This window comes from Cydia pomonella, chromosome 1 (genome assembly GCF_033807575.1).
Source record: "Cydia pomonella isolate Wapato2018A chromosome 1, ilCydPomo1, whole genome shotgun sequence".
Classification (NCBI taxonomy): domain Eukaryota; kingdom Metazoa; phylum Arthropoda; class Insecta; order Lepidoptera; family Tortricidae; genus Cydia; species Cydia pomonella.
In genome coordinates, this window is record NC_084703.1 from 19353834 (window position 1) to 19372356 (window position 18523).

Genomic DNA, 18523 nt, shown 5'->3' on the forward strand with positions numbered 1-18523 from the left:
AGTTTAGAAAAAAATCTTATTAGAAACCTAAATATCATTTTTGAAGACCTATCCTTAGATACCCCACACGTATGGGTTTGATGAAAAAAATTTTTTTTTTTTTTAATTTTTATTACTTATAAAAAAAAAACTACTTACTAGATCTCGTTCGAACCAATTTTCGGTGGAAGTTTGCATGGCAATGTATATCATATATTTTATTAGATTTTTCATTCTGTTATTTTAGAAGTTACGGGGGGGGGGGGGGGGACACACTTTTTACCACTTTGGAAGTGTCTCTCGCGCAAACTATTCAGTTTAGAAAAAAATGATATTAGAAACCTCAATATCATTTTTAAAGACCTATCCATAGATATCCCAAACGTATGGGTTTGATGAAAAAAGATTTTTTGAGTTTCAGTTCTAAGTATGGGGAACCCCCAAAATTTATTGTTTTTTTTTTCTATTTTTGTGTAAACATCATAATGCGGTTCATAGAATACATCTACTTACCAAGTTTGAACAGTATAGCTTTTATAGTTTCGGAAAAAAGTGGCTGTGACAGAATCGGACAGACAGACGGACATGACGAATCTATAAGGGTTCCGTTTTTTGCCATTTGGCTACGGAACCCTAAAAATGAGAATGATTATCTGTACACTTATAATTATAAACAAAACTATCTACATAAACAAAAAATTCTGTTCATAAAGTTCTTGCTAGGTCTTTTGAGATTCTTGAATGTCAAATGTTTTATTTTTTCAAACGTTTGTTTTTGTTAGAATGGAGTCAAAACAAGAAACTTTGCGAAAACGTGTTGTACATTTTTTAAATTCTAACTTAAACATGGGAAAAATGATACAGTACCCACATTTTAATACAGAAAACGTACCAGTTTCTGCTATATACAGAATTCTTGCATCCTTGACTATACATAGCAAAAGTGGCAGTGGCTGGCCAGCGAAGATAATAACCAAGGCAAGCCTGAATTGACTCATTAAAGTGCTTACTTTTAATTATATGAATTCCATGAGCCAACAATATGCCGCCAAAATTTTTAAGTGTTACCAACCGTACATTCATTGATCATTAAAAAAAGATAGGTCTAGAAAGCTTCTAGAAGGTAAAAGCCCCGGACTATACTGATCAGTGAAAATCTACCATTATGTCTCACTCAGTGTCGCTAGATGACTCGAATTTACAAAGGGAAATCATTCAGTTTGGATAATGAAAGTTATTTTCCTTTTAGCAAAACTGATATACCTGGAAATGGTTGATACTATGCTAGCAATGATTCTACAATACTAGGCAATATCTAAGACAAGTATTATAAACCATTTGTATGTAAGAAAGTCCGAAATCCCACAAACCTTCCACAATGTTGGCAGATTGATAGTTTTTTTGGCTGTTTGAGTAGTTGAGTAATTGTTTAGCTTAGTAGTAGCTGTTTGAGTAGATGAGTGTATAAAAATAATTGGAGAACTGAAAATTGTGCCCAGTTAATAAAAATCACTAAGACTTGTGTTCCGAAAATAGACAAAAACGGTGTCCAAAGGTCTTATTCGAACATTATATCTAAACTACGTCAAAAAGTTGACCACGGGCCCTATTCAAACATCCATTAATGTTATTGTAAATAATTATCACGTACCTACATATTGCCTAATAATAACAAAGCAAGTATCGTATAAAATTATACGAGTATTTTTTCACACCTCTGAAATAAACCTCTCTATACAATAAAATAAAATTACTGTCACGACTTAGGGGTTTTGAATAATAATAGTATTTAGTATATTTAAGCCTGAGATTCCAAGGTAAAAGGGTTAGATACTTACCGTAGTGGGCCTATTGTCCAGAAAATGATCGTAGATGGCAAGTCCAGCAAGTGCTAGCAGAAGTCCCGTGTGGAAGCCAGTCATGAACAGGCCAACGTACTGTATTAGCATGGTGATAAGGCCGAATAACAGCCCGGCGCACAATGCCACACCTTCAACAAACCACATTTTTACATGAAATGTACACGTCAACAATTATATTACTCCCACAATCCACAAACAAGATACGTACCTAGATGTATCTAACGCATGCGTAAATACCATCAGTATGTTTAGACACTAGGACAAATGAATACTTGAATAAGCATATAATATAAGTATAACAAATACTTGAATAACTCCCGCCTTTCTACGTGAGTCAGGAAAAACATCTCTATAACCACTCAACAATCTATGAAGGCTAAAATTAACTTACAAACATTCCCGTATGGCGGCATTAGGTGATCCTGGAGACATATCAAATACACAATTGTGGAACCAAAAGTGAATCCCGTAAGAAACATGCTGGCTTTAAAACATCGATAACCTGAAAAAAAATGTTTAGAATTTAGTAGGCCACGCACGAAGTAAGTAAAGTTACTAGGTGATTTGATTTCTGATAATCAGCCCATCAGCTAATAATAATTTACGGCTGAATCTTTAACAGGCCTAATATTAAAAAAATTGTACATTTTAATAACATAAACATTAACCCAAAATACTAACCAAATAATGTGTAAACAATCCCAAACACAATATACATAGCACAAATGACGCTTATAATGGGATCATAGTTGTAATCAATGGAGGTGCAGAAGGAGCCCTCAATATGTGGCCCGCTGAACTTGATAGTCATGTTGGGCGGTGCCCGGGTGGACTGCGGCACCAGCTGGCCCGCGGATGAAGACATCGCGGATTTCAATATTTACTGTTTTACTTTCTTGGCCATTCAGCAAGCGCGATCTGGAAAAATATATCTTGTACACTTCTGTGTTCACTTCTGTATTTATGTATTAGTTTGTCAATTTAGTATAACTTAATGTTTATACCCACTTTTTATACACGAAATGTATCTTCATTAATAACGATAATATAATTATGTAGAAATTGTATCTATGACTACATCGACAAATTTAGCGACTGTATAAAAAACAACACTGATTTCAAGTCGATTAGTTCTGTTCCTTATGTCATTTGCACGTCTGATCCCCTATCTATTATCATCTTTATGGCCCTAGGCAGTAGCAGTATTTGGTTCCCCACGCGCTAAGATGACGCGTTCCGGCTAGTTAAGTCCTCGTACCTTACTTAGACAACTCAGCAAAATTCATTTCCTAAACACGATACTCGACTGAAAAGCTCTCTAGTATATAACGATTGTATAAAATTCTATATTTAGGGCCTGTTTCACAATGTCCTACTGCAATATACTACTCGCCACAGTCATCGTTGACGTTTCACACTCTTCAAATACGCTTAACTGGTAGATAAAGTGCTAAGTTTTGCAGGAAGTTTTATCTGGCAGTTAATTTATTTTTTAATTAGCTATGTAACACTTTACTTCGACATTGCCAAACAGGCCCCTATAGTACCATAATAAATTGTCCGTTGTGTAAAAGTTATTTAAGCTAACAAGTTTTGCAAATATGGGAAGGGGAAGACATTGCTCCAATGAAGACGGGTTTGATCAAAACGTTAATACATGAAGGAAAAACATACAAATATGTTCATGATATTATAAATGGTCAGCAAAAATGATCAGTAAGGCTCTTAAGCGGGAAGAAACAGGTGGAAGAAAGAAGGCCACAACGAAAAAAGAGGTCCAAGAATTGTTGGTCTGTCGAAAAAGAAACCATTCCTGCCTTCACATCACATTCAAAGACGTGATATATATCTAAGGACGGGCCTTACGGGCAGTAAGAATGGTGCTAGTTGAGTGGTGTCACTCACGAATTCGTGCCAATCGTGCAGTCTAACGCAACTAGTTGCGAACAATCGCGCGCGTGATGCGACCTTATCAACCAAAAGAGGTTTAAAATAAGTTTCTTCCCACATGCAACTAATACTATCGAACCAATTCTGAAAACCCGAAACACTATTAGGTTGCATTGTTTCATCACAGAGTTCTTATGGCCACCTCCTGTCTCCATCATCAGATCATCTTGATGATACCATAATATTGTATTGGCACCCTACTTTCATATGTTTGCAAATTTTCAGCTCAATCGGAAATCGGGAAGTGGGTCAAATTTAGCAATCGGAAATCGGAAAGTGGGTCAAATTTAGCTTCCAAGATTTGACCCACACATATCTTATACCTTTAAACGAGCAATTCTTGTATATATATATATATTTAGTACCTGGGCGACCGAGCTTTGCTCGGTTATAACTATTTATTGTAATATGGTGGTGCATAGGTGATAATCTTAACTACATTTTTTTACTAAATTAAACTTGTTTAAAACAATAAAAATTAAAAAATTATATATAAACTCAAATAAAATAAAATAAACAAATGTTAGTCACCGGGCGAGATTCGAACCCGTAACGCTCGTTTAGCAGTCCTCGTCTTAATCCGTTGGTCCAGACGGACAGTGGCCGGCAGCACGAAATTAGCGACCATATTCTGCGTCGAAAGAAAAGCGGCCAAGTGCGAGTCGGACTCGCGCATGAAGGGTTCCGTACCATTTAAGACGTATTAAAAAAAAATGTACTTGCTAGATCTTGTTCAACATTTTACCACTTTGGACACACATTTTACCACTTTGGAACTGTCTCTCGCGCAAACTATTCAGTTTAGAAAAAAATGATGTTAGGAACCTAAATATCATTTTTGAAGACCTATCCATAGATACCCCACACGTATGGGTTTGATGAAAAAATTTTTTTTTTAATTTATTGACGTATTAAAAAAAAACTATTCACTAGATCTCGTTTAAACCAATTTTCGGTGGAAGTTTGCATGGTAATGTATATCATATATTTTTTTTAGATTTTTCATTCTGTTATTTTAGAAGTTACAGGGGGGGGGGGGGGGACACACATTTTTTCACTTTGGAAGTGTCTCTCGCGCAAACTATTCAGTTTAGAAAAAAATTATATTAGAAACCTAAATATCATTTTTGAAGACCTATCCATAGATACCCCACACGTATGGGTTTGATGAAAAAAATTTTTTTTTTAAATTTTGATGACGTATTAAAAAAAAACTACTTACTAGATCTCGTTCGAACTAATTTTCGGTGGAAGTTTGCATGGCAATGTATATCATATATTTTTTTTAGATTTTTCATTCTGTTATTTTAGAAGTTACAGGGGGGGGGACACACATTTTTTCACTTTGGAAGTGTCTCTCGCGCAAACTATTCAGTTTAGAAAAAAATGATATTAGAAACCTAAATATCATTTTTGACCTATCCATAGATACCCCACACGTATGGATTTGATGAAAAAAATTTTTTTTTTAAATTTTTATGACGTATTAAAAAAAAACTACTTACTAGATCTCGTTCGAACCAATTTTCGGTGGAAGTTTGCATGGCAATGTATATCATATATTTTTTTTAGATTTTTCATTCTGTTATTTTAGAAGTTACGGGGGGGGGGGACACACTTTTTACCACTTTGGAAGTGTCTCTCGCGCAAACTTTTCAGTTTAGAAAAAAATGATATTAGAAACCTCAATATCATTTTTAAAGACCTATCCATAGATACCCCACACGTATGAGTTTGATGAAAAAAGATTTTTTGAGTTTCAGTTCTAAGTATGGGGAACCCCCAAAATTTATTGTTTTTTTTCTATTTTTGTGTGAACATCATAATGCGGTTCATAGAATACATCTACCTACCAAGTTTGAACAGTATAGCGTTTATAGTTTCGGAAAAAAGTGGCTGTGACAGAATCGGACAGACAGACGGACATGACGAATCTATAAGGGTTCCGTTTTTTGCCATTTGGCTACGGAACCCTAAAAACGCATGAAAACTCGAAAACACGCGTTTTCCCAAACATAAGACTAATCTAGATCGATTGTTTACCCCCAAAAACCCCCATATACCAAATTTCAGCAAAATCGTTACAGCCGTTTCCGAGATCCCGGAAATATACAAGAACTGCTCGTTTAAAGGTATAAGATATATTTCTGTGATCTCGGAAACGGCTCTAACGATTTCGCTGAAATTTGGTATATGTAGGTTTTTGGGGGTATACAATCTATCTAGATTAGTCTTATGTTTGGGAAAACGCGCGTTTTCGAGTTTTCATGCGTTTTTCTTTCGACGCAGAATATGGTCGCTAATTTCGTGCTGCCGGCCACTGTCCGTCTGGTCCAGCGGGTTAAGACGCGGACTGCTAAACGAGTGTTACGGGTTCGAATCTCGCCCGGTGGCTAACTTTTTTTTTATATATGTTCAAGTTTATACATATATAATTATTTAATTTTTATTGTTTTAGACGAGTTTAATTTAGTAAAAAAATGTAGTTAAGATTATCACCTATACACCACCATATTACAATAAATAGTTATAACCGAGCAAAGCTCGGTCGCCCAGGTACTATTTATACTAACAGGGCAAGTTAAATAAAAACTTGTAAAAACAGGTCAATTTAATCTTATTTCATTAACTTCTTAATTCATTTTATTGTGTTATCAAAGATAACTAATTACGTATATAAATTGTAACATATTATATTTATTTGATCTGCATAGGGTTAGTGTGCTAGTTACCATATAGCTCTAGTTTCTGACCACTTCACGGAGTTGCTACAAAGAATTGCGTATAATTTAAGTATAAACCTACCATACCACACAATTTTGGACGTATTGCAATCCTTAATATCCAAACAATAGATCTATCTAAATAAAAATAATAATTCGCAGGTAGCAAATTAAAAATCAAATATATTAGTTGCAGCTTCGCATGCATTTCAGAGGTCATTAAACCAAGATAAAAAAGTGCAGTCTGGAAATGCTCATGGAAAGTTTAGTTACTATTCTAGCTACTGTGAGTAATATTTTAGCATGTATGTATACTTAGAAGCCAAATATATAAAACCAAATATTATCAGTTTTATGAAGTTTTTTAAGGAAATATTAGAGAAATTTCGTGGACGAGAACTAACATACCAATTTTATGAAAGATTTGGTTTTAGTAGATGAGGACTGACATATCAATTTTATGAAATATTTAGTGTTCTTCCATGAATGATGATGGAAACCCAAATAGCTAGGCAAATATTTAGTAAGGGGATTTTGTTTAAATATATCTACTAAATAAATTTGTTTTTCCTCTCAATATATTCTGTATCACCTATTAAAGCAAGCATTTCGTTTACATCCTCTACATTGTCAACAGTTCTACAACTGATTCTGGACCATACAATTGATTTTAATAGCAGCGTTTTACCTTACAATAAAACGCTTATTAAGCGAAATACCTTATTTGAAGCCTATTTAATATTTGAGAGTGCGATGCTGTTTGACAGATGACGTAGCGGTTCACTATAGGCTGACACCTACCCCCTTTGTACTTGTATTTCAAGTTTTAATCCCCTCCACCAGGCGCCCGTGGCCCGCGGCCGCGGAGCTCTTCATTGGGTCTCAAAATATAAATAAAACGAAGTTGCAATATACCACATTCGAAAAAGGATTGCATTTGATATTATTTATTATTTCGTTTTCAATATGAAGAGACATACCACTTGACTTGTATGTATAGACTATAGATGTTGCTTATTGCAACCTGCATGGTAGGAGAAAACGCAGTGAGTTAAAAATACCCTCGACGGGCATTATATAAGTGATTTGGTTTATTGCAACTGAGTGTTGTAGCCACAGGCGAATTTAAAAATATAGGCTTCAAATAAGGTATTTCGCTTAATAAGCGTTTTATTGTAAGGTAAAACGCTGCTATTAAGCTTCTGTACCGTTATTTGAAGCCTATTTAATATTTGAGACGTGTCTGTGATCGCCTGGTGGTCAGAAAACGCCAATGTGATTAATTTATACTGATATGCGAAAATGGTGGAGACAACAAGTACAAGTGTACTTAACAATCCGGGTACATGGATGAATGTGAAAAGGCTTAAAGTGTGCAGTGACATATTTTACTTTACAATGTTATTTATAGATAGGACCTATAAATATAGAAAACTGTATGTTTATTAAAATAAATTATGAAAACATAATTATACTTTTTATTTTATCCATCCAACAATAACATTGCGATCATTATATGTGTTTCCATACTTTCAATTGATTTCAAGGTCCACATTCTAACAAACTGACTCATATTTGACCTTATATTACCTTGCCAAAAAGAAAATAAACTTGATTATAGACACTTTAAAGTGTCTTTTACCCAGATATGGTTACCAAATATTGGTATTTACTTATGAGGCAGGATACAATTTAACTTATAGGCTCACAAAAACGATTTTTATATACATTTTTCAGAGCTTCGCTTGTTTGTTTTCCAAAATTCCTACAGTCTTAAGGGCAAAGTAAATCATATGCAAAGTGCACTTATCACAACATGCAATATTGTCTATTATATTGTAGAAGTAATCAAGCTCTTAGACAATTAATTCATGGATTAACATAAGCTGTCCTTATTTTCCCGCTTTTGAACATTCTTAAATAACAAATAGACAGTAAGTGATATAGTAGGTTAATTTGGTAGCGCTATTAACAGCTTTATGTTCCTCATCCAAAAGAGTTCAATCCCGTTACCACTCTCACCGTTGTAGTTGTGTACAGTGCATAGCCATTCAGAATGTAAATAAGCGTAGAATATCCAATTTTCAATCATAATACACAACAAATCCCCAATCCGCATTGGGCTAGCGTGGGGACTATAGCCCGAGCCCTCTCGCACATGAGAGGAGGCCTGTGCCCAGCAGTCAGTGGGACGTATATAGGCTGAATTATATTATATTATATAATACACAACAAATCCTATTTGCTGTAACCATTTTAATTTCTCTTTGATATTCGCTACGATGGTAGTCTTACCCCAGAGAGTATTCTAAAATATTTTTGGGCCTAAGCCCATACTTTAACCAGCCTATCATGTGGTTTTATTTTATTACATGTACAATAATTAGGGCCAGTATGGTAAGAACATGACCTTTATCAATTAAATGCCTGCAATACAGCAAAAATAATACTAGGATTTTTCCTCTTGGAGGTATCATTATTACGAGTATCATGTTGAAATTATGTACCATCATGCAAGATGTATAGGTATATTTAAGGCTTTCACCTGAATATACTTACTTGGCCTTTAGTTTCATACATATTAAAAACATAAAGTGACTGATTAAAATCTTAAACAAGATCTGTATTATTGGCACTAAAAGCTCGTCAATTTCAGTTAGTGAGCTACAATTTAATCTTGAAAACTCTGCCAGGAGAGTGCTCTCCCGCTTGGTTCTTTGTATCGTCTGGTATTTCACATATTACAATGTCTGCGTTCCTGATAAGCCAAGGTTAGGCCTGTGCGTAGATGATAGATTTACGTTCGCTAAAGTGTTTGAATAAATTACAATTCGCATAATTTAACACATATAAGTAATAGCCATTCTAACTGGTAGTCCCAGCTTTGTCAACAAATATACTCGTACCTTATTTCAGGATTACCTACTTGTACTACCTGGTGCAAGCTCAAGGAAGCGCGAGATGTATGGACATAACTATTTATCTTACCAAGGATATGTTATTGACTGACGGGTTAGATAGTAAGGTCAAAGACCTTCGATAAAATAATCAGTATTTAATCATTTGGCATTAAGTAGCCTTCCTATTTTTATGTTTTTGAAGAAAAACTAATGTTACATTACTTTAAACGAGATTTGAGAACTATATATATACTTAAGTAGGTAATTCAACCTGTGGCATGCCCATGCCCAATGGCGCAGACTTGTCTAGCATTTACATTGTATCAACGGTGATATAAAGCAATTCTAATGTTATCTCAGTGAGCTCACTGATTCTCACATATATATTTTGTAACATACAGTATACAATACAGAAACTTTGTCTTGTACATTATTGTTGCCAAAAACTGAATACTTATGGGAATAATTTCATAGGACACCAATTAATGAACATTAGTATAGAAATAACCTTCGAGGTTGCTTGCCTTTTTTACTACGTCGATGGCAAACAAGCATACGGCCCGCCTGATGGTAAGCAGTCTCCGTAGCCTATGTACGCCTGCTTAATTCCACCCGGGAAATTTGTAATGTTTTATATTGAACATCATAACCACACAGTCTTTTAAAGTAGATTCGAACCAATAGGTAAATGTATGTATCTCAACCCTTAAGGGTTTGTATCCGTTATCCAAAAAAGCACTTTTGGCTATTAAGAGTCCTTATTCCTACAGACGAGCGTATTTTGTAAAATGCTTCCTTTTTCATTCAAGATTACGACGTAACTATTAGTATTTATTCAAAAACTGGTAACGTACTTAAATAATCGTTTCCTAAACTAGCGGCTCCAACAGTTCAAATTTTCATTTTCTCTTTTAAACCTCTTTTTTAATGAGTTTTTTTGGGAGTCTTTTCCAAATTTTGCAGTGAGATGTGGCGTTTCGGTTCTCAATTTTGCTGTAAACAAGAATCATTTGGTACATGAATGACTACAATTTGATTCAACATATCTCGTACGAGGGGCTGGAATGATTAACAATCGAAGATTCATTTGAAAAAACTGATAAAATACCTTCCGAGTTTTCTTCATTTTTTTGGCGAAAACAGGGTTTTATTATATTTTTTTTCCGCAAATTGTACGCATATTTTGCTTTAAAAATAATATTATAGCAAACTGTAACTTTATGTTAACCTATAAAAAAAAAATCATAACTATGGGACCTACATTGCCGTAAATTTATATTTTTTTAAAACACGTATAAATCACGCAGCAGCGACGCCCCGCTCTCAGTCCGCGCGGAGCGCGCTTAGAGGACGGACCTGTGCTCGATAGTCAGGCATTCGTTGCGATCGTAATCAGCTACGGAGTTCCGAGAAGTGCTATATACTGCGATTAGAAAATCTTAATAAAAGTTCATTTTTTACACTATGCTTAACAGACTCTCGCTTATTGATGGATTTTCAGTGGTCCTTTTTTTTATACTACGTCGGTGGCAAACAAGCTTACGGCCCGCCTGATGGTAAGCAGTATCCGTAGCCTATGTACGCCTGCAACTCCAGAGGAGTTACATACGCGTTGCCAACTCTAACCCCCTCCCGCCCCTCGTTGAGCTCTGGCAACCTTACTCACCGGCAGGATCACAACACTATGAGTAGGGTCTAGTGTTATTTGGCTGCGATTTTCTGAAAAACGCATTTTTACTTGAAATTACGTTAGGATTTGCATTTGCATTATTATTTTTGACCCGGATGAAGTCCAAGTTCTCATGATGGAGTCAGGAGTTGGTCACCAGAACTCCTAATCTACTCATTATAATCCCATCGTGTTTGGGCTCAAAAGATTTGCCCTGACGAACACCATCGATCTAGATGAGGTCCAGGGTCTCATGATGGAGTCAGGAGTTGGTCACCAGGACTCTTAATCTACTTATCATAACGCCATCGTGTTTGGGCTCAATAGATTTGCCCTGACGAGCACCATCAATCTAGATAAAGTCCAGGGTCTCATGATGGAGTCAGGAGTTGGTCACTAGAACTCCTAATCTACTCATTATAATTCCATCGTGTTTGGGCTCAAAAGATTTGCCCTGACGAGCACCATCAATCTAGATAAAGTCCAGGGTCTCATGATGGAGTCAGGAGTTGGTCACTAGAACTCCTAATCTACTCATTATAATTCCATCGTGTTTGGGCTCAAAAGATTTGCCCTGACGAGCACCATAGATCTAGATGAGGCCCAGGGTCTCATGATGGAGTCAGGAGTTGGTCACCAGAACTCCTAATCTACTCATCATAACCTCATCGTGTTTGGGCTCAATAGAGTTGCCCTGACGAGCACCATCAATCTAGATGAGGTCCAGGGTCTCATGATTGAGTCAGGAGTTGGTCATTAGAACTCCTAATCTACTCATCATAACTCCATCGTGTTTGGGCTCAATAGATTTGCCCTGACGAACACCATCGATCTAGATGAGGTCCAGGGTCTTATGATGGAGTCAGGAGTTGGTCACCAGAACTCCTAATCTACTCATCATAACTCCATCGTGTTTGGGCTCAATAGATTTGCCCTGACGAACACCATCGACCTAGATGAGGTCCAGGGTCTCATGATGGAGTCAGGAGTTGGTCACCAGAACTCCTAAACTACTCATCATAACCTCATCGTGTTTGGGCTCAATAGATTTGCCCTGACGAGCACCATCAATCTAGATAAAGTCCAGGGTCTCATGATGGAGTCAGGAGTTGGTCACTAGAACTCCTAATCTACTCATTATAATTCCATCGTGTTTGGGCTCAAAAGATTTGCCCTGATGAGCACCATCGATCTAGATGAGGTCCGGGGTCTCATGCTGGAGTCAGGAGTTGGTCACCAGAACTCTTAATCTACTCATCGTAACTCCATCGTGTTTGGGCTCAAAAGATTTGCCCTGACGAACACCATCGACCTAGGTGAGGTCCAGGGTCTCATGATGGAGTCAGGAGTTGGTCACCAGAACTCCTAATCTACTCATTATAATTACATCGTGTGTGGGCTCAAAAGATTTCGATAGATCGAAGATAGGTCGATGGTGCTCGTCAGGGCAAATCTATGGAGCCCAAACACGATGGAATTATAATGAGTAGATTAGGAGTTCTAGTGACCAACTCCTGACTCCATCATGAGACCGCGGACTTCAACTAGATGGATGGTGCTTGTCGGGGTAAATCTATTGAGCCCAAACACGATGGATCTATAATGAGTAGATTAGGAGTTCTAGCACCAACTCCTGACTTCATCATGAGACCCTGAACATCATCTATATTGATGGTGCTCGTCAGGGCAAATCTATTGAGCCCAAACACGATGGAGTTATGATGAGTAGATTAGGAGTTCTGGTGACCAACTCCTGACTCCATCATGAGACCCTGGACCTCATCTAGATTGATGGTGCTCGTCAGGGCAACTCTATTGAGCCCAAACACGATGGAGTTATGATGAGTAGATTAGGAGTTCTGGGGAGTTCTGGTGACCAACTCCTGACTCCGTCATGAGACTCTGGACCTCATCTAGATCGATAGTGTTCGTCAGGGCAAATCTTTTGAGCCCAAACACGATGGAATTATAATGAATAGATTAGGAGTTCAGAGGGCCTACCGCGAACCACGTTCGACGAGTTACCTCCCTATCACACTTACGTACGAATTTACAAGTGCGACAGAGAGGCAACACGTCGAACGTGGTTCGCAGTAGGCCTCCTGGTGACCAACTCCTGACTCCATCATGAGAACCTGGATGGACTTCATTGGGGTCAAAAATAATAATACAAACCCTAACGTGATTTCAAATAAAACTGAAACTCTATAGCACTAATGTGCGCAAACGATTGGCATCTTGACTAGGCAGCATGGGTGCGTAGCCACCATGCCAAACGTTTACGATACGACAAGGAAACACTATCTGTCTCTCTATCGCACTAATATGTGCAATCGATTGGCTTCTTGGCTAGGTATCATGGGTGCGTAGCCAACATGCCAATCGTTTACGATACGACAACGAAACACTACTGTCTCTCTATCGCACTAATATACGCAAAAGATTGGTATTTTGGCTAGGCACCAAGCAAGTGTGTGGCCAACATGCCAATCGTTTACGATACGACAACGAAACACTATCTGTCTTTCTATCGCACTAACATGCGCAAACGATCGTCATGTTGGCTAGGCGCCATGGGTGCATAGCCAACATGCCCATCTTTTACGTCACGACAACGAAACACTATCTGTCTCTCTATCGCACTAATGTACTTTATTTATACCTGCAGTCATTTACTAACTTTTTCATTTTCCATTGGTGTGAAAGAGACAGAATAAAGAGCAAGGGTTATAGTACACTCTGTAGTCTGTACACTTAGTAGTAGTGTACATAAAAAAAACTACTGTGCATATAAAATAAAATAAAGAGTGCCCATATGATATCATATAACACTAAAATTAATGTTGCTTGAAATTATATTGAAAACTATCAAGATTATTCTAGTCTGCATTGAAACGCGCGTCGCATTGCCGGCGCTCGCGTACCGAGCGCCAACGCCATCTATCGAGCGTTATTTCGTGAAATCGGAGAACGCTCCAAGGAATAAGGGCTCTCAAGAAGTCGTCCCGACATCTAGGACATATATTTTAACGAGATTAATAACCGAAATAGCTTTCTTTCATTTGGACTGCGATGATGAGTTGCATTGAGCTATGATTATATACCAGTTGTGGGTCATAGACATTTTATTAAGTCCTTCACGTCTTTCCTGTAGACAACGCAACGTTAACGGAGTTCAAGCCACGCTATGCTGCTGCAATCTTGTTATGCTGCTACGGGCGGGATACATTTTTCCCAACCTTTGTTGTGTTTGACCCAAATGGGGTTAAATGATGAATGGCCAAGAACCTTGAACCAGTCCAGGGTAATATATTTATATCTTTAAACCATTAGAACTATGTAGCGCCGGGGCGGCCGGTTGATTAAGGCAATTCAAAACAAATTTAAAAATTTTAATTCAACGATCAGTATCATGAACTCTAGATTATCAAGATTATTAGCATGACTGAATGGGCCACGTATGAAGTATGAACCACTTATGGTGATTTTTAATATTACTCACCGGAAAGCCAGTTGACACATTCAGTGCCAGCGTGAGCTACGCGTTACGAGCGAAGTTGATAACGCGAGAAAACAGTATGTCTCGCAAAGCGCCTTCTAAAAGGGAATACGCCTAGCGGGTCGCTGGCAGTGAGTGTGTCAAGGCTAATTTTATCTTTTTAGGGTTTTATGGTCTTCCTGGGCCAGTCTCATGTTTAGTGGGGTGTGTTTTCGCAGCAAAACGATAGTAAAAATTATTTCTCGAATGCCTTGCGTAGGATTTTTATGTGCAAATAAATGATTATGAATTATTATTGTGAATTAGGCGGAGATTTACATGGGAGTTGAAATCTTGGCTTATAGAAATAGATACATGTTAAGTAGGTACTTGTATCATAATTGCTTTGTAGTACCAATATTTGATTAATGATACCTTGAACCAATTGATACCCGCTTGCGCAGCAGGCAAATGGATGTTGCACGCCTTGCGCAGGCATGTTGTATGATCTTAATATACTTTTATCTAATAACAGTATCAAAACCATGTCTGACTTTTTGCCCCAGTGTCTAATCATTTTCACACGCCTTGCGCAGGCGGGAAAGGTCTTCGCGTTTGGAACCATGTTCATTGTATTAAGTATACTGGTCTTATAGTAGCCATTTTGCTTCATCTGCTAGCGTAGCAGGATAATGAAAATCGCACACCTTGCGCAGGCGGCAGGTCTTCAGCTGGCTAAATAGTAATATTCACTCGCCTTACGCAGGCGGGAAATATTAGGTACGTTATGTATGTATGCTTAACAGCACATATTTATATTTTAATAAACCTTCTGCTAAGTAGCAGGATAGTTATTGTAGTAGGCCATGGCGGATATCCATAATAGGTACCGGTAGTATAGGTACAATAAGTTACGCAATGGTAGTAAATTTCTCCACACCTTGCGCAGGTGGGAAAGGTTACAGTATGCTAATTTAACATAATGCAATATTGTTCAACTCTGCTTACGCAGCAGGATATGTGTTATGCCTTGTGCAGGCAGCGGCGGTCTGTAACCACCCGACCTCCAATTACGTTCTTAAGTCATGAAAAGATACTTCGAACCTCCTTTTCTCACAAGGGTTATAGTTATAGCAAAGGGGTAAATAGTGCCCCTCCTGTATGCAGTTATACATGTCAAAACTAAAATTTTATACGTATATAAATATAATAAAACTCCTTAAACGAAATTCAAAATAACACAACTGAATGGGGATATGTCAGTTTTACATCCAAGAGTTTCACTTTTAAATCCCTTGCTTTAACTAGAAGGCACTTTTAGCAGTTGCACTATTTATTATTACGTACAAATACCTTAATTGAAAATAAAATTCACAAAGATATTGACGGTACTGTGCATCCAAAATTGGTATTATTAAGAAAAAACTTTCCAAAGGATATAAACAAAAAGATCGAAAAGGAGGTTTTCGATGTAGGTTTGTTAGTTACCTTTCGTCCCTCAGAGCGGAAATAGAAGCCCCGCGACAGCGGGGCTTCGTCGACTTTAAGGCGGATAGGACCCTAATTTGGTAGCCAGCATGATACTAGAGTAACTTTACTGTTTAATGGTACCCATGGCAATACCAAACATGGTATTTCTTTAATGGCCTCTTATTCTAGCTTATTTTAGGCGTTTTAGCCCCAGCTCTCAAGCATTCTAAAATTGGGGGTACTTCCAAATCCAGCCTTTATTGTGATATTTCGATTTAAATGCAAAATAAAATAATTTGTATCACAGCAGCACAGTACCAGAAAATCCGGAAATGCACGGAAAATATCAGGTCATATATATCTTACGATCATTATTATTGTAATTACCCTAAGGTTACTTAATGCAAAATCACAAGTTGATTAGCATAAACTACGACGTCACAGAGCGCGTCTTTTTAGTTATTCCTAAGTTAGGCAGTTCTATACTGTAATAGGAACCGCTATAACCTCCCTTTCGGAGGACAATAAAACTGTGGCCTATAAACTGCCATTCACATTTACACTTTTTCAAGGACCTGCTTCGTGCATAAAATGATTCGATTCGCTGTAAACAAAATAAAATAAGAATCGCTTACTTACGCGACAGCTTCGCTGCGCTCGCGATGTGAATCGATGAGGTGTCAGCTTTGCTAAACACATTGACGAACACAAGCTGTCCATCAAATCAGTAATATTAACAATCGAACGGTAAAACCGTTAACAATACTTTTAATTAGTACTTACAAAAAATTCTAAGAATCTAAGGATTTCTAAGAATTTTTTGCAGTGAACCGAACGTTCCGACAAACAGAACGCCAATGAAGAGCTCCGCGGCCGCGGGCCACGGGCGCCTGGTGGAGGGGATTAAAACTTGAAATACAAGTACAAAGGGGGTAGGTGTCAGCCTATAGTGAACCGCTACGTCATCTGTCAAACAGCATCGCACTCTCAAATATTAAATAGGCTTCAAATAACGGTACAGAAGCTTAATATAATATGAAAACACTGAACTAAGAGACTACATATGACTATTCAAGACTAACTTACTATCAAAAAAACAAAAATCATGTTGAGAACAAAGGGATATATAATAATAATAAATAATAATATGAAATATGATCAATTCAATTAAGGACTGATAAATTTGTTATGAGAATAGCTTGAGTCCCAAACAAGGACTAACAAAAGGAAGGAAGGAAGGAAAGTTAGGCTTATCATGAAAATAATCATTATATGCAGTTGAAGTCGCAGGCAGAAGCTATAAAACAAAATAAAAATTATTTATGTCACTAAAAACGAAATATATATCGATTTTTAACTTAATTATACAGTGATCGAAAACTAGGTCATACATGGACGAAACTCATAGGCAGGCGGAAACTAAAATATCACTACTGTGAAAAATATATTTTTTATAAAAAAAACTATACAATCGCATTGTATTATGGTCAACTAATGTTAACCTAGAAAGACAATACAATCAATGTAAGTAAGTGTACTTTAATTTTTTTATTTTTGCAATATACAAAATCTATTCACCTACCCTATAAGTTTACAGCTTAGGCCAACACACTTACATGTATCTATCGTAAAACAGTAGAATTAATTAAAATACGACTAATTACAGTTCTTTAACTGTAGTTTTTGCAATTTTCCCAAACAGAAATAAATAGAATTATCTAATATAAGTATAGTCCGATTTATTGCATTCCATAAAATTTAATTTTACTGAGATGAGTGTATTTGTTAAGTGAATAATCTAATCGGACATAAACTAGGCCTGTTATGGATATAAAGTAGGTTAATTTCTTAACATACCCACTAAAAATAAGTTAAAAATTCGAGCATATTAATGTTGATTTACATGCACATGTACCTATATCCAATTACTGTTTTTCAATATAAGCATCAGCAGAAAAAAATAAAACGAGCTAGGAGGTACCGACGATTTCCACCTGGTATGTAAGGCCAGTCTAATAGAAATTAACAAGAGCAGGTATTTCGCGATCGCACTTTCACAACGACAAAAATGAATTTCTTTAGTCACAAGCGGATACAGCATTAAGAACTTGACAAGAAGGACCAAGATATAAATATTATTTGTTATATTTGAAGGCTTAAATATTATTTTAAGCTATTTATAAGGGTAAACAAATCCTGTAAGAAACACTTACCATTTTTCATGAGTTTCTATTTCGCATCGTATTATTGACGACGTAGTTCTGATAACACTAGTTAAGACAGCACCTTACTTATTGTTGTATACGTTAAAACATATTTTCAAATTATGATAGGCTCGGTTTTTCGCAGGAATAAGCTGCATTTAAACAAAGGATTCAACTCATCGAGTTCACAGTCAAACTACAGTCAAACCCGTCTCGGACCGTATCGTCATGTCATTCGTTTCTTTTCAATGTTTTTTAGTGATGTACGATATGACAAAACCAATACCG

The 18523-nt window shown here is 36.8% G+C and overlaps 1 protein-coding gene across 1 annotated transcript in view; it reads right to left on the reverse strand.

Annotated features, from left to right (window-relative positions):
* The window catches only part of LOC133527064 (transmembrane protein 198), a 37000-nt gene extending 18477 nt beyond the window's left edge, over positions 1-18523 (reverse strand). Inside the window, exons 1-4 of the mRNA XM_061863955.1 lie at positions 18245-18523; positions 2523-2759; positions 2233-2343; positions 1818-1969 (exon numbers count right to left, since the gene is read on the reverse strand). Coding sequence (XP_061719939.1) covers positions 1818-1969; positions 2233-2343; positions 2523-2706 — 447 coding nt within the window. The 5' untranslated portion in view covers positions 2707-2759; positions 18245-18523. The remainder of the gene's footprint in view (positions 1-1817; positions 1970-2232; positions 2344-2522; positions 2760-18244) is intronic.